This window comes from Trachurus trachurus, assembly GCF_905171665.1.
Source record: "Trachurus trachurus genome assembly, chromosome: 12".
Classification (NCBI taxonomy): domain Eukaryota; kingdom Metazoa; phylum Chordata; class Actinopteri; order Carangiformes; family Carangidae; genus Trachurus; species Trachurus trachurus.
In genome coordinates, this window is record NC_139908.1 from 15,316,501 (window position 1) to 15,334,092 (window position 17,592).

General features: G+C 40.9%; 3 protein-coding genes across 3 annotated transcripts; all 3 read left to right on the forward strand.

Moving 5' to 3' along the window:
* Window positions 1-1,358: 1,358 nt before the first annotated feature.
* LOC310994330 (homeobox protein goosecoid-2) lies at window positions 1,359-2,825 on the forward strand (the record flags this gene model as incomplete). The annotated part of the gene is made up of 3 exons (XM_083982974.1): window positions 1,359-1,590; window positions 1,680-1,915; window positions 2,748-2,825. The coding sequence occupies 3 exons, from the start codon at window positions 1,359-1,361 to the stop codon at window positions 2,823-2,825; spliced, it is 546 nt and encodes a 181-aa protein (XP_083839100.1).
* Window positions 2,826-4,130: 1,305 nt separating this feature from the next.
* On the forward strand, window positions 4,131-8,775 carry ess2 (ess-2 splicing factor homolog). Its single transcript, XM_083982973.1, has 10 exons — window positions 4,131-4,469; window positions 5,606-5,774; window positions 5,892-5,975; window positions 6,670-6,839; window positions 7,070-7,187; window positions 7,282-7,415; window positions 7,533-7,635; window positions 7,720-7,829; window positions 7,938-8,053; window positions 8,158-8,775. Exons 1-10 carry the CDS (start codon window positions 4,323-4,325, stop codon window positions 8,441-8,443), a joined length of 1,437 nt encoding a protein of 478 aa, XP_083839099.1. The 5' UTR covers window positions 4,131-4,322; the 3' UTR covers window positions 8,444-8,775.
* A 2,302-nt stretch (window positions 8,776-11,077) lies between these two features.
* On the forward strand, window positions 11,078-14,438 carry LOC310995261 (tubulin beta-4B chain-like). Its single transcript, XM_083984267.1, has 7 exons — window positions 11,078-11,244; window positions 11,428-11,536; window positions 12,216-12,326; window positions 12,470-12,714; window positions 12,828-13,150; window positions 13,252-13,596; window positions 13,719-14,438. The coding sequence occupies exons 1-7, from the start codon at window positions 11,188-11,190 to the stop codon at window positions 13,864-13,866; spliced, it is 1,338 nt and encodes a 445-aa protein (XP_083840393.1). The 5' UTR covers window positions 11,078-11,187; the 3' UTR covers window positions 13,867-14,438.
* The last annotated feature ends 3,154 nt before the right edge of the window (window positions 14,439-17,592 follow it).

Below are 17,592 nucleotides of genomic sequence, written 5' to 3' on the forward strand. Positions count from 1 at the left end.
CAGGCTTTTGTATCTGAGCTGGTGTTTGCCTGACTTAGTTTTTTAGGCATAATCATGGACATCATAAAACCAGATGTTGTTCAATACAACCATTTCGGGTGCACCACTATTGTTCAGTGAAAACTACTTTAAATTAAAGAGAGCAGCGCATGCAGCTCCTCAAAAATCCAGGAAACTATAACAACCACAGGGCAGCGGTGCTTTCTTCGACTTTACTTCTTGCACCAAATATTGCTTTTACAACAGCAAAATGAACTTTTATCATTCTAATCCCCAGTAATGAATTTTGAACTGCTTGAACCAGTGTGGATGTGGTACAATTCCTTCTTTTGAGAGCCACAATAACCACAGATAATGATCTCACATGCTCCTCAAACTACATGTCAACAATCTGGACGCTATTAAACCCAGGTGAAAAGGATGGGATGGTGTTTATTGTTATCTGTTTTCAAAAGCCCTTATAAGAGGAGCTTAAGACAGATTGTGGGAATCCATTAATTCGTGTATGAAATCACAGGATTTGTTGAGGGGGGATGAATTTAACCTGTAATGGCTTTACCTCAGATGTGCACATTGTCAGAGGAGTCAGACTGAAAAGACTGCACCACACAGATAATACACATGACGCATGATTGTGAACACAAACCACACGGACGGGGCTAAATTCCCTTTTCTGGATGTGTGTGCTTATCTGTTTGGAGTAGTGCATACAAATCTATTAGTGGCAAAATGAGTCGTCCATTCATCTGCAATTCGCTTTTTACTTTTACTAATTACTGGGTATGTGTTGTTGTCGTCCATGCAGCCACAACTTGTGTGATTTACTGAACATGCCTGCTAACTTGCACAAGATTGTGTCGATAAAGCTAAATAGGAAAGTGACATTATGAAATAAATTTAAGAGCTAATCCTCAAGTTCAGTATACACAAGTCTCTGGCCACACCAGAAACGTTCATCTTTAAATCCAGGTTTCTAATACCAAGCAATCCCCTTTTCTCTAAAACCTCAACAATAAGGATCTTAGGAGCTCTCCACTTCTCATTTTATGCAGTGAAATCTGATTTCTTTTGGAGAAAGGAATGAGGCAAGATTAACTGAATCTGCCGTCCTCCCTAACCTCTTCACAAAACTGGCCAGATTAGCTAGGAATTAAGTTTCAACCGTTTTATGTGTCTGGTCCATAGGGGGGATTATAGTTTTACTATTTTTTTCACCTCCCAATTTCACTATAAGGGTCTGACACACTGTTGTAGAGAGGAGAAGGAGAAGAGGAGCTGAGCCACGAGCGCTTGAAAAGTGCTCTGTGTCAATATCCTGTGATCAGCATTGTTTGTGCTTTATTGGAATTTCTTTGGACATGGACGGACTGATCAGGATGGAGAGACAAAAGTTTCCTTTCACTATTGAAAACATCTTGAGCAAATATCCAAACAGTAACGGAGACAGACGGACATGTGGGACAAATGGTGCTGGACAACAAGAGAAGAGTCCTGTTGGAGAGCAGACAGAGACTGTTCATCACGCCTGTGTTTGCTGCTGCTACTGCTCCCACTGCGGAGACATATTCAGAGCCGACTTCATTCACGAAGGTAAGACCAAACCGTCGGCTCTGTTCACACCTGCTAATTACTAACTTATTTTCCTTCCCTAACCTTCAAATTGGACTTCTTCCCTGCAGCCTGTCAGTATGGATGGGCCCCAGCGATGCTCTCCAACACGTGCAGGCTGGGGGAGGCTCGTCGAGAGGAGCAGTCACCTGGTCAGGTGCAGAGGAGAACCAGGCGCCACCGCACCATCTTCACAGAGGAGCAGCTGGATGCACTGGAGGAGCTGTTCCTGCAGAACCAGTATCCAGATGTGAACACACGAGAGAAACTAGCACAGCGCACTCACTTAAGAGAAGAGAGAGTAGAGGTAAGAGTGGTGTGCCACATTCAGCCTTTCAGGTCACTGCACGTCAAATCACATGAGATTGTTGCAGCTCTGAGTCGGTTGTTTTTTTTGTTTTTTGTTTTACAAACTTTTTCTATATCATGAAAAAGTCCCAAACCCCTGGTCTGTGAAATGTTTTTCTTCAAATCCTATGTTTTTATACTGTTCCATCCATTATGTATATGCCATGTTTTGCCATTCAGATGTAACATGTTTTTTGTATGTCAAAACGATTGAAGGAATCACAGTGATACTGGAGGTTCTACACACCCATACATTTGCACTAATGTGATACAATCATTATCTTTTTTTGCAAATAAAATCTCTTAATAAATTTGTGCCCATTTTTTAAGTCTCTATCACAAATAGACATGACGATAATGTGAAGAAAACAAGATGTGGGTGTATTTTGGTCAGTTTAATGGGACCAAAATAGTGTGTGGGGTTAGGTATCAATAAAATATTTCCAGTCAGTTTTGGGACCCAAACTTTAAGCAAAATCTAAACCAGTACCACAACCACTTTCTTGGATTCTGTCTGATTTGAGTTAGAATGACGCATTCAATAAATATTAGCTGTTAACAAATAACCTATACTGAATGTGAATAAACAAACAAATACATGCTAATTTAAATAGTGTGTATTAAATACTGTTTAAATGCTGCTAGTTATTATGTTTGACAACAGTGTCTAATGCTGTATCAATTACTTAAATGAGGATAAATTGTCATGTATATTATGTTGAAAGTAAAGTATGTAAAACACTGAAACAATAAAATTAAAACCTATATGACTGACTAACTTTTTCTGTTAGGTTTGGTTTAAAAACCGAAGAGCAAAGTGGAGGCGTCAGAAAAGACTATCATTTGGCGTGGGAAACGCAGAAAACTGACATTTGCCCCGTGTATATGGACACCAGCACTGAAAGGAAAGTATGTGTGTGTGTGACAGGAAATTTGCTTGCTATTGTTACCAAAATATAATAGCCAGTAAATCTTCTTTTTTTCCCCCAAAAAAAATAAACAGACATGAAGCCTTTATGTCAGTCAAATCACTGTAGACAGTTTTGTAAGTGTGAGGCTGGTTGGCTGAGCACCTAATAGTACTGGAAGCATAAGTTATAACACTAGAAAGGTGAATCTCGAGTCTGTTAACAGATTGTTCTAGTTTGTACAAGTTGGGGGAAAAAGTGCCCTTCAACAAATAAAGTTCTTTTGAAATAAATGGTGGCACTTCATTTTTATGCAATCAATCAAATCAAACCAATTTATCACATGGCATTCAGTGAACACTGAAGTTAGAAATTAAATTATTATTTTTTTTTTTTTATCTTTTTACAGCCTCAGGTCAACTGACAGATCTATCACTTAGTCAATTACCAATAGTTAGTCAGCCTGGACAGTGAGTGAATCCTCTGACCTATTTGAGCCTTTTCCAGCACACTCAGCATGTTAAGTAATGACGACAGTGAGTGGACTAATCCATAATGATGAAATCTAATTAGAGTACAACTGGTAGCCTAGAAATCCATTATAGGCTACCTGCCATACTGAATACAACAACAACAACAACAGTTTTGGTGCTGGAACTTCAGATGCTTTTGGGGAGCAACGAGCAAGTGAATCTCACTAAAAACACTGATACACACAGAAATGAATTACACACTGATAAAAAATTAAAGTTGTGGTTGGATATAGGTTGATATATAGGCTATAGGCCTACTTGTGGGCCGACCTGGTTTGCATCAACCTGTTCCTTTCCACAAAAAACAGTGACATCAGCAAAAGTTGATCATAGGCCTACTTACACAACTTGTTGAGCGGTAGTCTTCACAAATGAACTGCCACCACAGAAGCCATGAGTAAAAAACATGTGTTTAGTAGGCTACAGACCGACTTTCAGCTATCTGACCCCAGAGTGATTGGGGAACCAGAAGTGTTTAAAAAAGAAAAACTACTTTCAGGGATTTTTTTTTATTTTTTACACTCATTGCTGTGACATTTTGTTGGTATGCTGAATTCAGATATAGCTACGCTCCAGTTTTCACCATACAATTAATGCAACAAGCTTTTTTAACTGAGCTTATAAATAGATGCTGTAAATTGCGTGGGCGGGGCGGGGCGCTCGTGAACATCCGGTGACGCACTTCTGGCTGTACGGAAGTACGTCGTTTGTACGCTGCTGCTGCTGCTGTGTTGTGTTGTTGACCGAAACCTAGCTAGCATCGCTGGTCAAAGCTGGTTTTATCCTCAGCTGTTCCTATCTACGGTGTCTTGGATATTATTTATTATTATTATACCTTAGTGGTGTTCCTCAAGTAGAAAAGCGACTCCTTCTTTCCTCCAAGTCGTGGTTTAGTGGCTGAGCGGTCGCCGTTAGCGGAGCCACAATGGAGGGCAGCGCCAGCGTGAGGAAAGCTCTGTCCGGGACCCTCGTCCCCGCAACGGTCACCACGGTGGCTCTGCGGCAGCAGCCCGAGGAGACGGACCCCGACAAGATGAACAGAAATGTGCTCGATGAGGAGCAGTACATTGAGGTAATTAAAGGGACAACGAGGAGTTTCTATTCGGTTATAAAAAAGTCTCACGTTAATGTGGATGAATCTCCGCTACCCACACTTGTTAATGGGCCCATTTTCGATAAATATATCGTTCTGTCTCTATCGTTATTTTGTTATTATTAGTGGTGGCGGAAGTGCTGGTCGAGCCGACCAGCGTTTCCTTCGTTGCGAATCATGAGAATAACGCAGCCGCATCGCCGTTTATGGTCGGAACTACGGTGGTATGTGAACCTCTTTGAACCTCTGACTTTAATTATTGATGAATGAAAACATGAGTCCGTCTTGCGCCCGGTCAAAGAAATGTACGGTGCGCGCGGAGGCTCAAAAATGTAGTGTGAAAACGCTTCGCTTTTCCAAAACTCCTCGTTGTCCCTTTAAATGTTTTGGTGTCACGTGGTAACACTGTTGTGGCCTTCATATGGTATCATACAGTTGGGAAGTTTGTTATCAAGTTATTGGGTTCAAAAAATATTATTTGCTCTACTCTATACACGCAGAGACAAGACTGTTGTTAATTAATAGTCATGTAGAGTATTTTGGACAAAGTGCTATACCAGAAAAGGCTAGTGTCTCCTAAATCACAGTCAGAAGTTACGACACACGTAATTAATAACTCACTAACTCTTTTTTTTCTTCCATTATTATTAATGCGAACATGTCATATTGAAACTTTGTTTGTTTTGTTTACTTTATTGTAAGACTGTTGCTCAGTGACTGACAGATTATTTCAGAATAATTATGTATTGAGTGAGGGGCAGGCAATATAAGACATAGCCTATCTTCTCCCTGCTCTTTTCCAACCAGGGAATAAGAAAGTATTGTGTTTCAGGTTTCAGGATGTTTATAAGGAAAAGTGAGAGAGAAAGAAAGTAAAAACGAGCAGTTGTGTTGGCACCTCAGTCTGTTTTAATAGACTAGATAGAATAATCATGATAATTATTTACAGATTAGTTATTTATGATCAAAATTATTATTGGCCTGTTTTGTTTTGGGACACAAGTAAGTCAAGTAGTAACAGTCTATCTATCAGCGAGAAAGTGACACTTGCATAGTATTAAAGAACATGTCATTATTTCCCAAGTCAACTGTACCTACTTGTGTTCGTCTTACAGAGTTTGGAGAAGATTATCCAGAGGGATTTCTTCCCAGATGTGACAAAATTACAAGCACAGAAGGACTACCTGGAGGCAGAGGAAAGTGGAGACCTTGAGAGAATGAGAGAGATATCCATTCGATACGGGACATCTCTGACAAAATCAACCCCGCGATCCACTGCACCCTGTGAGTATCATTCAAATATGGATTAAAGGGCTGGTTTAAGAAAATTTGTGTTCACCAGACATTTGATCTGGTTGCCATGGAGGTGCTTACAACTGTGTTTTCCATTTGTCCTCTCAGATGTCACCCCAGCAAGCTTTGAGACACCAGTGGGCTGCGCAGCGTCTCCGGCCTCTACTCGTGGTGGTAAATGTTTAGATAGGGGTAAGTAATTCATCTTTTAATTGAAGAGAAAGTAATTTAACATGCAGCTTCACCTTTGTGTGTTTACATGAGCTCACGGGACTGTATTACACCTTTTGACATCTTAATTAAAGAGGAACTATGCAGGATTTGTATCTTTTTTTACAAATTTTACCTTAAAAACAGCTTTGGAGTGATTGTGATGGTTTAATAAATGGCTTAACTTGTTAGGAGGGAGAATGGAGGCTCTCTGCCTTCCACGTGCCTGTCACTTCTTGCGTCTCTTGGCTGAAAACCAACCTTGTAAGATCAGAGCCACCGCCCCGATGTCCCAGCTCTCGTCTCTGTGGCACAAACACACCCCGTAACCTGTAATTTCTTGTTCTTGTAGTCTTATCTTGTCAACATGACAGATAAGACTAGTACACACATATACACGTCGTACCATCGTATGATATATATCTATCTACCGCTCTATTGATTGCCATTCTCGCCAGCTTCATTGTAAACAAATGCACATGGCCGAGAGGAGGGTTAGCAAAACAGTGGAAAAGCGACCGGACTTACAAAGTTCCTCTTTAAATAATTTCACGTACTGTATATGATTCTTCTCTTCTCTTAGTCATATAAATGGATATATATGACTGAAATAAATGGATTTGTAGGGGCTTAACAGTAATTTAATCATGTATCTGTCTTTGCTTTGTTTTTCTAGAGAGCAAAGATGAAGACAAGGAAGAGAAAGAGCTGCCCGCTCTGGATCGTTTCCTCGCTAAGAATACCAGTGAGGATAACGCATCGTTTGAACAGATAATGGATCTGGCAAAAGACAAGGAGAAACTGAGGCATGCCTGGTTATATGAGGCTGAGGCTGAATTCAAGCAGGTAAGCATGTGCAGTGCAGGTTTTACTTAAATTCAAAGCAAATGCAAAAGGATTATTTACATTACAGGTGACTGTTTTTAGTGAAATCTTATTTCAGGTAGTTTGGCTGTGGCTTAATTGTTGATAAGCAGCATTTTTCCTGGCTTACCGAACAGTTTAAACTGACCGATGATGATTTTGCACACCCTCAGACAACAGTGAAAACAATCATAAACACTGATATTTTTCAGCGCCATGAGGAGAACCTAGCTTTACCATCGATGGAGAAGGCAGCACTCGAATGTGTGAAAGCTGGATTGGAGACATGGGAGTACAAAGCAAAGAACGCCTTGATGTATTATCCAGAAGGTAAGATATACAGTATATTAAAAATAAATCCTCAGTATTGATCACATATAGCTTAATAATTGAATTTATTTGTTTGTCACATTTTCCAATGAAGGTGTTAAAGACGACGATGCTGTCTTTAAGAAGCCAAGAGAGGTGGTTCACAAGAATACGCGCTTTGTTGGGGACCCATTCAGCAAAGCTCTAAACAAAAGCCAGATTCAACAGGCTGCCGCTCTAAATGCACAGGTAATAAATAAGGAATGATGTTAAATAAGCAATGATGTTGCATTTCACCTGAATGTGCTCCATACTTTTGAAGTGTGGTGCTGCTGAGGTTAATTTTGTGTGTGTATGTGTGTCCAGTTCAAACAGGGTAAAGTCGGCCCTGATGGGAAGGAGCTCATCCCCCATGAATCTCCCACCGTGAATGGATATGGTTTTGAAAGAACGCCTTCCCCTGCACCTGGTAAGTCTTTAAAATCCTCCTCCACCCTCCCGGTAATCTTTTCAACATGGTGTAGATTTCTGAAAGCTGTTTTCATCCTCTCAGGTGTAGCTGAGTCACCTCTGATGACGTGGGGTGAGATCGAGAGTACCCCGTTCCGTCTGGATGGATCCGACACCCCATACGTTGAGAGGAACCACGGCCCATCGTTTAAGGTGCTGAACTTTCAGTGGTAGCTGCTCCAAGGCTTTGTTCAATCAAAATTGGCTTCTATATTTTGTTAAGTTGTAAAATATTGACAGGTTACATTTTGTTTCATGTAGATTCCTGAGCCAGGACGGCGTGAGAGGTTGGGTTTAAAGATGGCTAACGAAGCTGCAGCTAAAAACCGTGCAAAGAAACAGGAGGCATTGCGGAAAGTCACAGAGAACCTTGCAAGGTAATAACATTAAACTTTTTACACTTGATCTGCTCCCACAGGTAATACAATGAGAAGTTACTACTGTCATGTACTCACCAAGCACCTCATCTTGTGTTTTGCAGTCTTACACCTAAAGGTTTGAGCCCAGCCCTCACCCCGGCCCTGCAGAGGCTCGTCAACCGGACATCCAGCAAATACACGGACAAAGCACTGAGAGCAAGTTACACCCCATCACCCTCACACAGGCTCATCGGCTGCAAGTCTCCCTTCGGTGGCCCGTCCACTCCCTCGGGAACGCCAACATCAACGCCAAACAAAGCCAAGACCCCAAGCTCACAGGACCTTACGTCACTCACAGACGATCTGCTGCAGCTTCCCAAGAGACGAAAAGCCTCAGACTTTTTCTAAGCAAGAGGAGTTGCTCTCGACTGGAATTGTACAAAACAGAGTTATAATAATGTGGATAACTTTATATAAAATCTCCAGAATCTGTTTTTGTCAGATTAAAGAGCACAACTTTCCACTAGATAATTGTATAAGGAAATGTACATAGAACTGAACATTTTTAAAGGATTAATTTGTTACATTTTTGTGCAGATGAGTTAGTGTAGCCCAGTGAAATATGGTGTCCAAACAAATCTGCTGCTTGGTGGACAGTTCTCCTACGGTGTCATGTTTGTAGAGAGCAAAGTTGAGCTTGACAGAAAGATTCACACATTATACAGTCTGCCTAAAAAGCATTGAGCATACAAATAAAGGTTTTTTTTTCACCTGAAACAAATGAGAGTTGTATTAATAGTTATAATAGTTATATCAAGTGTGTACATGTGGATATGAGGAGTTGGTTGTTCTGGCTGGTACTCAAGGAAACTAAACTGAACAAACCTGTTACCTTATACTCCTCAGTCATTGTTAGGCCTGGATTAGAGACCGTTCTACTGTCCCACACACAGCGCTGAATGTGCTAGTAGGCAGTGTTGACCTTTGACACTGTGAAGTTGCTGGAGTTGCTCTGGGTGAAGAGCAGATATTTCCTCTATAAGGGGACCACTTGAATACAACAGATATCCATGTTTGACCAACTGAGACCCAGTCCAAAATGTTCCCACCAAACCCATACAGACTTATTTAACATAACCTGGTAAGTGGTTGAGTGTGAGGGGCTGCATGGGCATGGGTATGGTATGGGTTTGCTCATGTTAGAAAGAGGAATGAGACAGCACTTTATGACATATCACAAAAATATGTGGCATACAAATGCAGGTTTGGGACTTTTGATTTTACATTCTTTGTTCCCTCTCTTCACTCCCTTTTTGTAAATAAGATAACGATGTGATCAGCCCTGATGAAAGCAGATATGGAATTTATCATCGTGTAGGACAGATGAACACAGCTGTGGCTCTGAATCACCACTGAGCTCTGTTTTTACATGTGGAAGTGTTTTTCTTCTCTTCTATCTTATGTCCTCTGTTTTATGATTGTTGTTTTTTCTGATTTTTTTTTTTTTTTTTTTTTTGCGTTTCTGGAGGTCTGTGGACGACCATGGTAACCCGGTGTTTGAATTCCTATTGCTATGAATTTTGATTCCCAGGCAAAATTTGGAGACTTTTTCACTTGGGAAAGTGTCTTCATGTTTTCATGGTTTAACACTGGGAAAGCAGGGGGAAGTCCTCATGGACTAACTTGGAACATGCCTCCAAGTCTGTTAGGGTGGACACTGGGATTGGGCCAAAGGTACACTCATTCAAAGGCATTGGTCATTTTTCCACTCGGGTTTGGACCAAAGCAAACAAACCATAGCTGTACCTTCACCTTAAGCGTGTAGCAGTGGATACAGTTTACATAAAAAAAACACTGAATAAGTTAGATTGAAGCAGACTTTATACCCATAAAAACAGAGTTGTTATGTATAGACAACACGCGTTTATGTAAATGTGTGTGTATGGAAACCCTTTGTCCCCCTGTCACTGGTCTGGATGGTTTCACTGTCAAATTCCACTCTCTTGTGTTCCTTCCTTTTTGCACTCTTCTTTTCCTTCATTTTGGATGTCTCATGGTTTCTAGACAAAAATAAATGCTAACACAATACAAGAGACAGTAATAAAAAAGATATTGCCTCATTCAGTTTGCCAAGAGGCCAAAAAAGTTGAGTCTTGAAGTGTTGAATGACATCTATCTGATAAATCCTTACATAAAATATTGATTTGGAATAATGATACTTCGACTATGTGTTAAAGCCTAGTATGTGTTAAAGGAGAAACACCCTGAAACTTGGATTCAATTATTTGATTTGGTAGTTCATAGATATCAAAAACTGGAAATGACTGGAAAATAAGTGCATCAGGTGAGTTTCATTATGCTCCACACAATCCTATTATTCATCCCTTTTCCTGCATGGGGAGCAGGATTAGTTAGACATTAAATAACTATATAATAAACATATACATACAATACAATCAGTTCACATGAGGACACAAAAATCTAAGAGCACATTCAGTGTGGGTGCCAGATCCCAAAACTGTTCAACTGAATGACTCATCAGATCATTATCCCCAGGGCAATCAGGCTACACGACTCACTAATGTTGTGTTTTATGCACTTTGTTTTTAATACACTCTTTTTTTCTTACACACCTTTTCGCCACCAGTGTTAGCAAGCATTTTTATTTTTAAAGGTGCTGTTTGTTTGCTATTCTGTCGTGTTGTTTGAATGTATGGGCTGCTGGCGTCAGGAATTTCCTTACGGATTAATAAAGCTTATTCAATTCAATTCAATTCAAAATAATGGAAATCCTTGATCTCCTTTTGTTCTTTGTCATTCACTGTTGCATAGACACAAGCGCGACAGCGGCGCTCAGGGAGTCTCTACAGAAACACTATTGTGTTTGAGTTCAATTTCTGTTACCTAGGCAACGGAGCCCCGAGAGTACTAATCAAAAACAGAACTCGAAACCCAGTTTTCTCGTCCAATCAGATGCCCGTCGTGTTTTGATTGACGTTCCTTTGAACCAATCGCGTTTATCGGTCGACTGGGAGTTGGCAACGTTCCTGCCTTCTCAGGTTAGTCCGTTGCTGGAGCGCAAGAGCGGTTACAACTCTCTTTTCCCCGTGCCAGTTCACTTGAGGTTTTGAAGTTTCCAATTTCGACCAAACATGAGGGAAATCGTGCATCTGCAGGCCGGCCAGTGTGGAAATCAAATTGGAGCCAAGGTTGGGGAAATTTGAAATTGGAGTCGCTGAAAAGTACCGCAAGTGTTAAATTCGGTTTCAGCGGGCTGCTAAATTAGCTTACTTAGCGCCGCAGCTAATGATAGACCGGCTGTTTCAGGATCGGTCATGTTAGCTCGTCGGCTAATTTAACCATTGTCCTTTATTCTCTATTTCCGACTGTAGTTTTGGGAGGTGATAAGCGACGAACATGGCATCGACCCGACCGGGACATACAGCGGGGACAGCGACCTGCAACTGGAGCGAATCAACGTGTATTACAACGAGGCAGCAGGTGAATTTCACTTTGCAACGGGCTTTTGTTTTTCCCGAGCTACAGAGTTAGATTAAATAATTTCTCAAGCAGGCAGTCAAGGTAATCCTATACCTCTGGGGTTGTTAGTACCGCAGGAGTCCTGCAGGGGGTCCTTGTTCAGAGAGAAGCCATTAGAAATCCCATAGGTCTCTCCTGACTCACCTTCCTGGTTACTGTATCCTATGATACAACAAACCAACAAACTCAAATAGCAAGGAAGTCAAGGTTAAGTATGAGGGGTTGTAGAATATGTCCCTGAGCATTATTAGCAATTATAAGCAATTATTAACAGTTCCTAAACCACTTTTGCAAATGGTTTTCCTCTTCTTCTTTTTTTTTAGTTTGTTATTCTGTACTTGTGTATGACCTCAGTATGCTTCACTGCCTCGAGGAAGCATTCAAACGTCATTTATAATTGATTGTAAAACTGTAGTTCACATCAGTTCAAACAATATGGTGTTATGTCATACAGCAGAATCAGTCTTTTGCTTTGCTTTGTATGGTGAATGTTTCAAAAGGCATGTATGTGTTGAATACTAATATAAAAATAGTAATTATAGTGGTGGACGGAAACACAAGCAGCTTGTTGCTTGAGTGGTTGTTTCTGTTTTGTGTCAATTTTCTCTTGACATCACCTTTTTGTGCCTTTCATCACCAGGTGGGAAGTATGTTCCCCGTGCAGTGCTGGTGGACTTGGAGCCTGGAACAATGGACTCTGTTAGGTCTGGTCCATTTGGTCAAGTCTTTAGACCTGACAACTTTGTCTTTGGTAAGAATTTAAATGTAAACATCAATCTGTATTTTTTAACTTGGGCTGATCCATCGCTTTAATACTAAAATGATTAGTTTTCCACACCTCTACAAGACTGTGATAGACGTCTATTTGCATATTTATTTATTTGCATAACACAGGCCAGAGCGGAGCTGGTAACAACTGGGCGAAAGGTCACTACACTGAAGGAGCTGAGCTGGTGGACTCGGTCCTGGATGTGGTGAGGAAGGAGGCGGAGAGCTGCGACTGCCTTCAGGGTTTCCAGCTCACACACTCCCTGGGCGGAGGCACCGGCTCTGGGATGGGCACTCTGCTAATCAGCAAAATCAGGGAGGAGTATCCCGACCGCATTATGAACACTTTTAGTGTGGTGCCGTCACCCAAGGTACACATCATGCGCCAAAATGTCTTAAAGTTAACATTCGACACCAGATACCTCTATGCTTTCATGCTCATCCTTTTCCTCCCTTTGTTTTCCGCTCTTCCCCCCTCCCCCAGGTGTCAGACACAGTGGTGGAGCCGTACAACGCTACGCTGTCGGTGCACCAGCTGGTCGAGAACACCGATGAGACCTACTGCATTGATAATGAGGCCCTGTATGACATCTGCTTCCGCACGCTGAAGCTCACCACGCCCACCTACGGGGACCTCAACCACCTCGTCTCTGCCACCATGAGCGGCGTGACCACCTGTCTGCGCTTCCCCGGCCAGCTCAATGCCGATCTGAGGAAACTGGCCGTCAACATGGTGCCCTTCCCCAGGCTGCACTTCTTCATGCCAGGCTTTGCCCCCCTGACCAGCCGGGGCAGCCAGCAGTACAGGTAGAGAGGGAGGAGCCCGCTGTTTAGAGCCTGTATCGGACCCGCAGGTGCTTTTAATGCATTTAAAATAATTCTCAATTGAATCACCTCTGTCTTTCCAGGGCGTTGACAGTCCCTGAGCTCACCCAGCAGATGTTCGATGCCAAGAACATGATGGCCGCTTGCGATCCGCGCCACGGGCGTTACCTCACGGTCGCCGCCATCTTCCGAGGCCGCATGTCCATGAAGGAGGTGGACGAGCAGATGCTGAACGTGCAGAACAAGAACAGCTCCTACTTTGTGGAGTGGATCCCCAACAACGTCAAGACCGCCGTCTGTGACATCCCTCCCCGCGGCCTCAAGATGGCCGCCACCTTCATCGGCAACAGCACGGCCATCCAGGAGCTGTTCAAGCGCATCTCAGAGCAGTTCACCGCCATGTTCCGCCGCAAGGCTTTCCTCCACTGGTGAGTGAAAAATACTGATGTCGTAGATGTGTACTTACCCAGAATTCATACATAAACATATAATGACTGTAAAAAAAAAAAAAAAAATCAGAGGAAGTAAGTGTTTTTTTTTAATCTTTCAGGTACACTGGTGAGGGCATGGACGAGATGGAGTTCACGGAGGCCGAGAGCAACATGAACGACCTGGTGTCTGAGTACCAGCAGTACCAGGAGGCCACCGCTGAGGAGGAGGGTGAATTTGAGGAGGAAGGGGAAGAGGACATGGCCTAGGCGCCAACCTTCACCTTTCTTTTTCTATGCAAGAGCTTATGGCTGGGCACTATGATTCATTTGTTAGTCATCTATGTAGTAATTATGAAAAAAAAAATCATTTTCAGTCAGCTGAATGCTGTTAAATGATAATAAAATATTGCCCAGCCTCAAAAATAGTTCAAATGGTTTTTAAATGTTTGTTCTCTTCTCACACTTTTTTGCTATCTTCTGTTGCTCCTTTGTAGTGTGTCTTTTTTCCTGTTTCCTGTTTCCTTTTCTTTTGATGGTATCATAATGCCACCCCCCCACTGAGTGTCAGACACCCAACATCCAATATCAGTCATATGGAAAAACAGAAACTTGGGACATCATGTAAAATGGTAAGTTAACAGTTAACCTGTCCCTGGTATACACTTATGTCAGGAAATTTGATTTCTTGTCATACTTCACGGTCCATAGACATGTTGTCTGTCTGGTTTGTACTGGATCAGTTTGACTCCTACTGTCACAGCTACTGACAATGAGTTTTATAATGTTACATTAAAGGTGTAGAATTGACTTTAATAAAGACTTTTTGAATTGGTGCTAAACTGTGTATTGTTCCTTTATTTTTTCTTTATTTTTTTAAGAATATGAATTTATCCTTCCTCAGATAGTTAAATTATCACATGGTCATATGCCTCAATTAACCTTCTGTTGAGCTTAGGGTTTACATTTTGATGACTCATTTAGAATCCTTTAAAACTGGTAATTTAAACCCACATGAGAAAGCCCACGAGCCTAAAGTGAGGCCATTCTTCTTATCACATAGTAGATATGCATATAATGATAATATCCAGATCAAATCTATGTAAAATCAGTGATGGAAGTCATTTGACAGATAAAACATCTCATCCGATAACATCTAATGCCAAACACGCTCACTATCATTGCACACAAACGTGATTTGGTGCCTACATTGTGTTGTTGCACGATTGTAACTTGCAGGTACTGAATCTTATATTTTCTAGCTCAAATTTGTGCAGTTGTATGTCTGTTTTTATGTAAAACAATAACTTCTTATTTATTATCCTTTCATTTTGGCCTTCTCCATAAGAAAAGGGATACAAGAGTTTTATTTACGTGCATAAATCTCCAACATAATGACACGTGAATAGTATATTGAAGAGCTGTGTGCTGTGCTGTGTGCGGGGAAATGATCCTGATCATTTGAATGACAGATAACAACTGAACCACATCATGATATTAAGTTTTTTCTTCCTGGTTCCTATCTCTTCAATGTGCTTAAATGTGTTTTTTGTTTCCTGTAAGCTCAATAGAGGCAATGCAGGCACTTAATAACTGCTACTGAACTTACTTGTGGATGGAAATTTACAGAGAAATAAGACAAAGAAAATAAACTACTGACATTCAAACCTCTGAATGACTGAAATTGTATCCTTTGTGGTGGTTAATCTGCATTTTAAAAGGTCAAAAAGTATTATAAAAGAGCAAAGGTGGGGTTCATCCGGGGCAACTGTCTGTCACAGGGCCGGCACACAGAGACAAACAACACACACCTACGGTATGCACACTTTAGAGCTGCCAAAAAACCTAAGGTGCATGTGTTTGGACTGTGAGCAGAAGCCTGAGAACCTGGACAGATTCATCTATTCAGTGTTTTCATTTTATTTGAGGCACTTACAGAGAGAATAAGGCGTGGGTGATGACAAATTGAAAGAAACTAATGAGGAATCAGATGAATGTAGATTTTGCTTTGTCTTATTTCTCTGCATGCAGCCTGAACTTCAGTGCCAAAGGAAACGTTTGAAAACAAAATCTAACAAAGAATTAAGAACTCAGTTATGAGTGATAATAACCGTGACAGTGACTGTCAGGTTAATCTGTCATGACAAGATGAAAATCCTGTCAGTGATGTGTAACCTCTGTCTGCAGACTGTACAGAGCAGTAACAGTGAGGTACAGCACACTGTGTTAATGTATTAGTCCTGTTGCTAGCCTGTGAAGTGAAGTGTGCGTTGTTCATTTAAGACCTCGTGAACTTTCCTGTTGTTACCACAACTCTCCACTGGCCGGAGCTGTTTCTCAGGCGCACCGGATCATGGGCAGTTTATGGTCTCAGTTTCAACACTTGTTGGAGGCATTTTGCACATGATGTGTTTGGACTAAAATAAATCTCATCTATATTCAAAGGCTCACATTTTATTCTATTTTATTTTATGAACGGCAGGGATGTAAATGAATATTTTTTAGCTTTGTAAATAATGGTAGAAAAGTAACAGCAGTAAAAAAAAAAAAAAAAAAAAGGGGGGAAAAAGCACATTCAGTTATGTAATAGCAATACAAAATCATAATTTCTTCTGCTTTTATGTTAGAGAGTATTAGGGCTAAATAACTAATTGAATTATCAGTAAGACAGTTCACTGAGTATCAGTGTAAATGATGAATGTTTTTGTTGCCATATTTCTTTGTTCATTCAAAGTTTAAACTTGTACAGGCAGAGCTGTACACTTCTTAAAATCTGTAACTAAAATGCACATATTAGAGCAAAAATGATCTGCAGAGACTATTACTAATGTATGACCTGAGTGAGCTCTGGTCTGTGTCCTGCTGGTAGTACAACAGAACTGTGAATAACAACTTTATACATTAAACTGTACGTAGCCCACTGCATGGTCTTGTCATACTGTTGTGTGTTTACTCTACACATGGAAATACTCCAATACAATCTGTTTTAAAGACCAGAGGTTACAGCCTACTCTCAATCTAAATCTTTTTTTTTATCAAATGAGGTTAGTGTGTTGTGTGGAGGAGTTGGTGCACATACTGCTTACTTTTCATTCTTAGGGGAGTCCTGGGTCATAGGTTCAGTTCATGATGAATAATGAATCAAACGTGGTTTTTATGGAGTTCTGTGCATTATAAAGGCTACTGAGAGTTAACCTCTAATTTAATTTGTGGACTTTTAATGATAATGTTAAAACAGTTCTTGTAACCACATAGGTACAGTGCAAGGATTACTCTTTGCTGTTTGGTAGTGAAGCTTCATGCAGCGTAAGTGTAAGAGGTGGAGGATAAACTCCACAGTGCTCTTATGCAAAAATGTGTTTCAAACCTCAGCGGAAGCTAATATCAGCAGTCTGAGTCAAGTGGGTATCATCTGACAGTACAAGGCTTTTTTACCACTAAAGTCTCGCTCTGTGTTTCCCCAGACAGTGTTTCCTTTCTGAGCTGCACTCAGCTTTATATTAACATCAGCCGAACTTTACAGTGTACACAAGGCCGTATATATAAGTACAGTGGTTTATATTAGCACATGATTATTGATTTAAAGCAGGAAAAAACATCCTTTCTAAAGATACATTTCTGATACTCAAAATCAGTTTCTACAGAAAAGGATTAGGGCCACAGAGTTTTTTTTATTCTGACTTTTTTTCCGGGAATTCTAAAAATAAAATGAAAAATCGTATGTGGTTCTAATCCTCATGCATACGCCTACATTTCAAAACTTGAATGAGATTGTTGACAAATGGTAGGTCTGAATGTATCATCATTTTAGTGAAACGCTTCATCATTAATATGTTTATGCAAGCCAAACCCACTTGTGATCAGGACTTGATGGCACTATCTGAGGTGAATTAGTGAGCCAAAGAGGAAGCTTTAAATGCTGACTGTAATAACACTTATGAATTGCATTTGTAGGGTTTATACAGCTTTAATTTCACGAGTAGATGAGGCCCAGTG

Excerpts from the sequence above, each read along its gene's own strand:
- LOC310995261 (XM_083984267.1), top strand. The coding sequence starts at position 11,188 with ATGAGGGAAATCGTGCATCTGCAGGCCGGCCAGTGTGGAAATCAAATT. Across the intron at positions 12,327-12,469 it reads ACCTGACAACTTTGTCTTTG|GCCAGAGCGGAGCTGGTAAC; the intron begins GTAAGAATTTAA and ends TGCATAACACAG. Across the intron at positions 13,597-13,718 it reads CGCAAGGCTTTCCTCCACTG|GTACACTGGTGAGGGCATGG; the intron begins GTGAGTGAAAAA and ends TTAATCTTTCAG.
- ess2 (XM_083982973.1), top strand. The coding sequence starts at position 4,323 with ATGGAGGGCAGCGCCAGCGTGAGGAAAGCTCTGTCCGGGACCCTCGTC. Across the intron at positions 4,470-5,605 it reads ATGAGGAGCAGTACATTGAG|AGTTTGGAGAAGATTATCCA; the intron begins GTAATTAAAGGG and ends TTCGTCTTACAG. Across the intron at positions 7,636-7,719 it reads AACGCCTTCCCCTGCACCTG|GTGTAGCTGAGTCACCTCTG; the intron begins GTAAGTCTTTAA and ends TCATCCTCTCAG.